The 8,399-nt window shown below is 41.4% G+C and overlaps 1 protein-coding gene across 2 annotated transcripts in view; it reads right to left on the bottom strand.

The window, feature by feature from the left end:
* Window positions 1–781: 781 nt before the first annotated feature.
* The window catches only part of NUAK1 (NUAK family kinase 1), a 47,624-nt gene continuing 40,006 nt past the window's right edge, over window positions 782–8,399 (bottom strand). For both annotated transcript variants that reach the window (XM_085227718.1, XM_085227724.1), the window contains exons 5-7: window positions 6,186–6,305; window positions 5,768–5,900; window positions 782–4,741 (exon numbers count right to left, since the gene is read on the bottom strand). In XM_085227718.1, the coding sequence (XP_085083844.1) occupies window positions 3,588–4,741; window positions 5,768–5,900; window positions 6,186–6,305 (1,407 nt within the window). In that variant the 3' untranslated portion in view covers window positions 782–3,587. The remainder of the gene's footprint in view (window positions 4,742–5,767; window positions 5,901–6,185; window positions 6,306–8,399) is intronic.

Raw genomic sequence — 8,399 nt, 5'->3', positions numbered from 1 at the left:
TGTCTAGCTCAGAGCCAGTTTCAAGACAGTGCCAACCATTTCCTTTATTTTAGTAAGTCACCAGCACACACAGCATACCTAACACCCAGTTTCCCTTATGACAACCACCTGCTTTCCAAGAAAAACAATCTAAAGTCTTTTGGTTATCGAGGAGTCTCCAAAAACCGAAAGCAGACTCAGTTTCTGCTTCTCACCAGCTGACTGCTCTTCCTGTTGAAAGCCATCTTACACTCGACAGCAGCAGCTGGCCACAAGTTTTCAGCCAGAACAACCATTAAATTACACCAACAATGACTAAAAATGCTAACAAACCATCCTCTCCACCAGAGAGGGGAAGGGACTGTGACAAGGTGTCTTTGGGCTATAAATGAGCCATGTTGTGATACAAGAGCCAGCCTGCTCTGCCTTACCTGCATCACACCTGGCCCACAGACCTTCTTGCCTCCAGCAGAGAAAGCCCACTCATCTGCCCTTCTCTACCTGACACTTCTCTAGCCAAAAGCTCTGGGTGTTTTGTGGTGCAAAATAGTTCACAGCAGGAGCCTCTGTGGCCACCCACATTACGCTCAAATGTGCAAATGAGTCAAGAAGCTCTACATAAACAACTTGGTACAGTGTGCTGTGATGCAGCTGTGTTTCTGCATAGTAATCAAAGAATCATAGAATAACCCAAACTGGGACCCATAGGGATCATCAAGTCCAGCTCCTGGGATAAGTTCATCAAGGTCTTGGCTTGTGCTGATGTTCAGTGAAAAAGAAAAGAGAGGGAAACTCTTCACAGTTACATTAATTCCATTTTATTTAATAAAAAACAGTATCAGATTAAAAATACACTTTGGGTGATTATCCAGCGTTTTCCCCTGTGTGTCTCCTAGAGCTCAAACCAACCGAGGATAGGGAGAAAAAAACAATAAAACAAAACAAAAAACACCAAACAATTTTGGCCGGAGCTGTAAAATAATGTTGCACCAATTAAATTACACCAAATATATTATTATACCTTTGAAATGGCTTTCAGACCAATAAATAAAAAAAAAAAAAAAGAGACAAATTCAAATAAAAAAGTCAACTTTGTATTACAAAAAAATTAAATAAAAATCACAATACTAATAATAACAATGTGCAGTCAAGTGTTTTGGTTTTTTTTTTTTCTTCTCTAGGAATGATAACATGCCAGTAAACATGTAACATGCCAGTAACATGCCAGTAAATCCCTATGTAACATTTCCAGTTTGGCAGCAAGCAGTCACTCACTCATTCACATTTGTACACAAGGAAGCAGGCCTGGGCAAAAGCCTAGGTAGATTTGAGCCTTCAGGGCGCTTCTCGTTCCCTGCTGCAGCTGGTCGAGTTTCCTTCCCTTCATCCTAAAACCCCTGCAAATCCACTCAGGATTCAGCAGGAAACCCATAGGGAAGGCATCACTCAGCACAACCCCACCGAAGTGCTGCTCCATCACATCAACACGACAGCGCTGAGGTGTGCCGGCTGAGGGTCTGACTCTTCTGCTCCAGGGCCACTGTGCTGCCTGTTAATTAAATACACTGCAAAATAGGGTGTTGGCTTTGGGTGGGCTGTAGGAGCAAATGCAGGGCCTGTGAGAAGACGGTATCTTTAAGCATCATACCAAAAGTATCCTACATCTACAGAGAAATGCCCTGGAATTGCCGTTCCTGAGCAAATGAGCAGTGAGCCACATTTCACTTGACCGCCTGAGAGCACATCTCTCTTAGACTTTGTGGGTATTGATGGCATTGACTCCAGGGCCAAATTTGGTCCAGTGTTTCCTGTCGGTCCAGGAAAGGTTCTCCACAGAAACAGATTAACTGACTTAGGAAATTTGAGCTCGTTCGTCTTTGTGCTGGTTGGTTTTTAGGAGGAACCAGCAGACTGAAGTACCGTGACACACCGAATAAACAATTTGCAAGTGAAACTGCTCCCTGCCCCAGATGCCAATGTTTGTGGGGTTATCCCTGATTCTCAAAGATTAATCAGAGGATCCCTATTCCATTTCTGCATAGTCTCTAGGATTTTGGACACAGTGGGCCAAAGTCTGCTTTCAGTTCCAGTTCCAGGGGAGAAGTGAGAACAGAGTTTGCCCCATGCTTCTCTCTTCTGAGTATGTCTGTATACATGGATTTTGCAGCTGTGGCTCTTTGATGTCATAGGCTGAAACCTGCCATGTATTCACACCAGTGCACCTCCAAGAAAGCTAGGGGCTATGTGCTCATGTAAATGAGAGTGAAATGGGCCTTACGATTCCAGTTTGCCCAGGCCTGTCAAACACACGGTGCCTTTCTGACATAGGCTTACATTCAGATAATCCAGTAGACCCATGTGGTACCTTTATGGGAGTTGAAGCCTTTAGTCTGGATATTTAGGTATATGTGAGAACACACACACATACTCTTCTCATTTTTTCAAGCTGGCATCACTGCACATGCAGTACCAGCTATGCTATCAATATAGAGGCCTGCATTTTTATGCTAACTCTGTTATCAAATCTACCATTATCATTTCATCGCTCAATTCTTTCTGCTCCATTCCTACCTACTTAGAAATATTTTCACTTGGAGAAAGGCATATTCCCACCAACTTTCTGGCCTCTATCCATTTCCTACATGCTACAACCTTTTCCCTAACATTCTGGTCTCAAACTATCTGCCACCCTCAGATACTACAAGCTAATAGCAAGGTGGAACCATTTGCTGACACTGAACTCAAGGCTGGAGGGCCTGTTAGCCCTTGGGACCTACCTCTGGGCATCCATCTGGATGACCACTTTTAAAAAGTCACAAGTAGAACAATGCTTTGAAGAGTCACTGCTTACAACACCCATTACTTCCAGCTCCCTTTCTCATTTCTCTGACTCTGTTTTTGCTGGTAGGAGTGGTATTGGAAACAATTTTAGGGCCTCCTGCTCTCTGAAGAGCAATGGCTGTAGCAAGGGCCAGATCTGGATGCCTACTCCAATCCTCGTATGCATACAGCTGTGTGAAGTTATACACTCACAAATTATCTGTTCCAGAAAGGGTTCAGGAATCTCTCAGTTCACCCTGGTGGAAGGAAACAGGGTGACCATCCAGCCTGGCCTCCTGCATAATGCAAGATGAAAACTCTTAACATTAAATGTCTGTATCCTGATGAATAACTTCAAGGGAAAATAAAGGTTCTCTTTCTGAAAGGCATCCAAAATTGACTTGAAGAATTCAGCTTATCTCTTGATATAGCTAATTTAATATGAATTAGAAACCTCTCAAAATGTGTGTGTCTTGTTTCCAGTTTTAATTCTGCCTAGCTTTCACTCCAAGCCATCAAATCTCAATGCTTTTGTCTGCTAGACGTATATAAAGACCAAAGATTTTGCTCTGGTCAGATAGGCAATATTCTGAAGACACAAATTAGAGAAGTGTGAGATGGCTTTGTGACTTTGGGGCTACTCAAGACTTTGCTAGGAGTTCAGTTAAGTAGGAACAGTCAGGTCCTTTGAAGGAAAACCTACCATTAACAGCAAATAGTAACTTGGCTAACTCCACCATAAAGGTACCCAGAACAACTCCCTTCCCTCCCTTTCCATCTTCCTGCTGCTAGTTGAGCTTGTTGCAGATCTCTAGGGCTTTCTTGTAGACCTGAGTCACATCATCCATGTCTGTGAGAAGGGAAAAACTGCTGTCCCCCAGACGGTTGCGATACCGTTTTAGGTACTGTGGCCGTGGATGGTTCTGAAGTCCTTCGAAGTCTTGGATCTGTAGGAAATTTTCAGCAGAGACACAGCTCCGTATCCTCTGTCTGTTTGGCCTGTTCTCTTGCAAATCCAGAAAATCAAAGGAGTCACTGGACAAAATACTGTCATCACTAATCACGCTGGAAGGGCGACTGTAACTTCGAGGTAATGCATCTCCAGGCAGGACTACTTCTTCCATGGCCTCCAGGGTTGGTGTATCAGGGCTAATTAAAGCAGATTCAGTGCTGCTGGTAGAATACTTGCCGTTATGTTTCAAGATACCCTTACGCCTGCAGGTATGGCTGTAAGACCCATTTCTGGATGGTTCTGTGACCCCTGGAGAGGTATCACTGTTTACTGTTTCATCATTATTGTCCAAGAGTTCCGAAGATTCGCTTCGTTCTGGAGAGGAGTAATAGCCGGACTCCCTCTGCTGAGTCTTCTTTAAGATTCCTTTTTTTGGCATTAGTGAAGACTGCTTAGTGCCGTATTTGCCAGCTACCTCTCCCTCCACAACACTTTTAATGGCTACACCAGTCCTACACAACTCCTGCTCCAACTTAAAAGCAGAAGGTAACACTGGGCTGACCACACCTTCAATGAACCCTGCACTGTGAGATCGATGTTCACTGTTGCTCCTTTTCTTCAGGATGCCTTTGGGTCTTTTGGAAGTGGGTTTGGATGCATTTTCAGCTCCTCCTTCCTGGATGGACTGTGCAATGTCATTTTCTTTTTTTGATTTTTTCAGAGACCTTTGTCTCTCTAGTGTGACTTCGGGACCTTTGGGCTTAGAAAGGCACTTCATTTTTGTATCAGTCTCTGGCTGGAGGCCAGTAGAGCGGTGATGCCAATCAATGAACCTTGCTAGCAATGGGGACTCAGAGTCCCTCATGGCATCACAGTCACAAACACTACTCTTGTAGCCCCAGTTAACCCACCAGTGATTGGCAATGTCTTCAATGGTTGCTCGGCGTTCAGGATTCACCATCAACATCCATCTGATGAGACCACGAGCATCTACAGACAAAGAATAGAACATGAAGTTTAAAATACTAGCATTTCTAATTTCCTCCTTCAGTTTCAAAGTGAAATGTGAAGCTAATCAAATGAGCAAAAATAATGGTTCTTACAACAGAAGCGAAAGAGGGCAAGGCTTAGTGCATCAGTCAATGTTAGAAATTGAATTTGAGGACTACTTCCTATCAGCAGAAAATGATTCACATTGGGAATTGTACACTGGGTTATAAAAGAAATTAATATTTGTATTGTATGAATGTCAATGACCCATATCACTGAATATCACTCACTACTAAAGAAGTCAGCGACCTGTCAATTCTAATGACTACAAAACTTAGAGGAAAACAAAGGGGCATTTTAAATGATCTACGTATTACTGATCCTGTATTTACTTTTTCCACAGAAGTGTATTCTTCTGTATACTTTAAAGGAGTATTTTTATAAGGAGAGGATTGTGACAGCGGGAAATTTGAAAGAATGGCAAACAAATGATGAAAGAAAAATATTTAGTTAAATATAACAATATATACACATATTTTTAAGTCTGGAAAGAGCCTTAGACTTAACTGATGCTTTTCTGCCTGGTGACAGCTTAATCTGTTACCGTCGGAATAAACACATTAAATTCAAATTTTGGCCCTTGCTTCTCAGATAAGAGACCTCTTCACTCGAACCATTCATCTTCTCTCAGCGTAGTCAGAGGAACTGATCTTTACCAGTATGTTGTATCGGTTTACAGCTTGTCTGAACAATTAGCTAACAGACCTTCCACTGTCATAGATCTAGTTAAAAGAGCTTGCTGAAGCTTCCCCAAGGCAATAAAATCTATATGCTATAAAATTTTCATTTCAAAAGGACTTTTGGTAAATGCTGTACCCAGATGGGAATGGACAGATGAAGTTAGTAGAGGAATGAGAGATTTTTTTCTTTGTCATTCTAATATAACACAAAAACAGGCTGGAAGGGCAAATCCTCCATTCTGAACTCCTGTCAGCTCAATACATTGCCCTTGCACCTTTTTTATACCTGAGGTCTGTGTTGGTTCACGATATTCTCCACTGCTGATCTGCCTGATGAGATTTTTGTGATCAAAGCCATCAAAGGGCATGGTTCCATAAACCAGAGTGTAAAGCAATACACCAAGGGCCCAGCTGTCAACCTGAAATACAGAGACAATGTGCATGAAGGTCTGGAAAGCTGATCCCCATAATTCTCCCTACCATTACCACCACGAGTGGCATCATGTTCAGCTATGCCTACTGATGGGCAAACTGGTATTTAACATTTAACAAACCACAGACAAAGCAAATGGAAGCAAACTTTCAAGATAGGAGACATCCAGTCACACCCACACATGCAATAGCATTGGCATTAAGACTAACTCTTAAGACTGTTATCATAACAGACATCCCCATACCACCACTGAAAAACTGACCCTTCTTACCTCGGGGCCTCTGTAAGGTCGGCCATTCACAATTTCAGGGGAAGCATACAGTGGGCTTCCACAAAAGGTCTGCAAAAATTTGTCTTTGTGATAAAGGTTGGAGAGTCCAAAATCAGCAATCTGCAAAGACAATTGTACAAGGCTTCTGTAGCATTAACAATACCTTAATGTACCTTAATTCTTTATCAGGAAGGACTAAACTATACTTGACCCTGCTATAGGGCAGAGATCTTGACATGGATAACTTGTCAAGTTCACCTGCCAACCAATTATTTTGTGATTTCATGACTTCTTTAAGGGCCTTCTAAAGAAGCAGATAAGACCCCCAGGATAAATCCTCTGGATGAGGAACAGTGATGCTTTGGTTCCACTTATAGACATGTCATGGCTCCACAACCACCAGTCAGTAATTCTATCCTAGATTAATTGCATGCACTTGCAAAGACAATTTCATACTGGGAGGCACTGGGCTATTGTCAACTGATTGCTCTTCATCTTGTATAATCATTAATACCGAGGAAAAGCACCAGAAAGTACTCCTGTTCTTATCTTGCAGATGCAAACCCAAAGGCAGGACCTTTAAATCCAACAGGAGGAGTGATGTCGGCATATCATGAGAAATCAAGTGTTAGCTTTGGGATACAAGTGATTTTTGAAATCATCTGGAACGTCTCTTGTTGAAAACAGGGGAAAGTGAGGCACCCACTAACTGCTCCAGATTCAGGGACTTCAAGATGAGGAATCTGAGCCATTAAGTAAACGAGATGTCTATCACGAGATAATAAACACAAGTCTGGTTCCTAAGTGGAAACAATGGGCCCAAATCCGGCTTTCCCAACACAAACAAAACGCCCCTGGGGACTATTGGGAATTTTGCCCATGTAGAAATTGCAGGATCAGGTCCAAATAATTTGTTTACTTCAATTCTCTGTTCTTGTTCTTACAAAACAAAGGCTGAGGACAGCAACACTAAATACTCCCACAACCTTTGCATTTCCTTTGTTTCTGTACCAGAAAGCAACACATCTCATTTTTTTTATCTTATTTAAAACCTAAATGTTTCCGTTTCCCAGAGATATTTTTATGACTGCCCACGATTGACATAGGACATATATAAAAGACATAAAGCACAGGCATAAAAAAGGTATTATCAGTTTATAGCTTTAAGAGATATAAGCTTTCTTTGGACTTTCTTCAGCTCATTCAGGTCCTTTCTACCAGAAAGGAATTAAACCCCAGAAAGAAGCAGTGATTATCTGATATTACAAAAGAAAATTTGAGAAAACACAAAGTGACCAGAAAAGAAAGGGATTTACCAGCAGCATCATTCACCCCTGGTTTTCTAAAACATGTATAACCATTGCTGCTAGTATCTGTTTCAACTGCAATGTCTAGTGAACTCCTGGGAGACATAAAGGCTTTGTCCCTATTAACTACCATGTCTCAGTTGAGACCAAAGTAACAAAGCTGGTGAAGTGTGGACAGAAGTTCCAATTTTCACTCTTTACCTCCAAATATATTAACACAGATATATATATTCTCTTTATCCATAAATACCTATCTATCTATATATGACAGATATACTTTTAAAACAAAAATATAAGCTTATTTTATAAAGTATCATTTTTACAACATGTTTTACATCAAGGAACAAATATGAGGTTTCACACTTCATTCTCTCCTGTTTTGATGCTCTGCTTGTGCAGGTGTTCCACTAACAATTTGGACTCAGAGAATCCTGTTTAAAGAGCAGCTGATTCCCGTTCATTAATGTTAATTTATTGCACCATGTTCATTCATAGCTTGAATTTGCTCAGTCCCCCAAACAGCATATCATCAACCCATAGCAGAAAATGAAACCCTTAAATAAATTTGGTTTGTAAAATCTTCATTGTATGGCTGGAATGTCATTGAAAACATCTGGTGTACAATTGCAGTCTGCAAACATATTCTCATGGCTCAGATTGCACTTAATTGCCCTAAATTCCACTTTCTTATCAAGTCACCCTGACTGGCAGGAAGTTGGTTTTAAGCCCTATGAAGTGTGCCCTGTCAATCAGGGGAAGAATAGGATCATTTCAGCGTTACAGCTTCGTGCTGGCCACTGAGTTTTATTTTAGCTCAGGATGCAGCTAAGACAAGGACAGACACTGCACAGTGTGATTCCTTAAGAAAATACATTCTCTTAACACCATGGAATGTATAAAATGCATG

Source organism: Meleagris gallopavo, chromosome 1, assembly GCF_905368555.1.
Source record: "Meleagris gallopavo chromosome 1, MGAL_WU_HG_1.1, whole genome shotgun sequence".
Lineage (NCBI taxonomy): Eukaryota > Metazoa > Chordata > Aves > Galliformes > Phasianidae > Meleagris > Meleagris gallopavo.
This window is presented reverse-complemented; position numbering and strand designations above follow the sequence as displayed.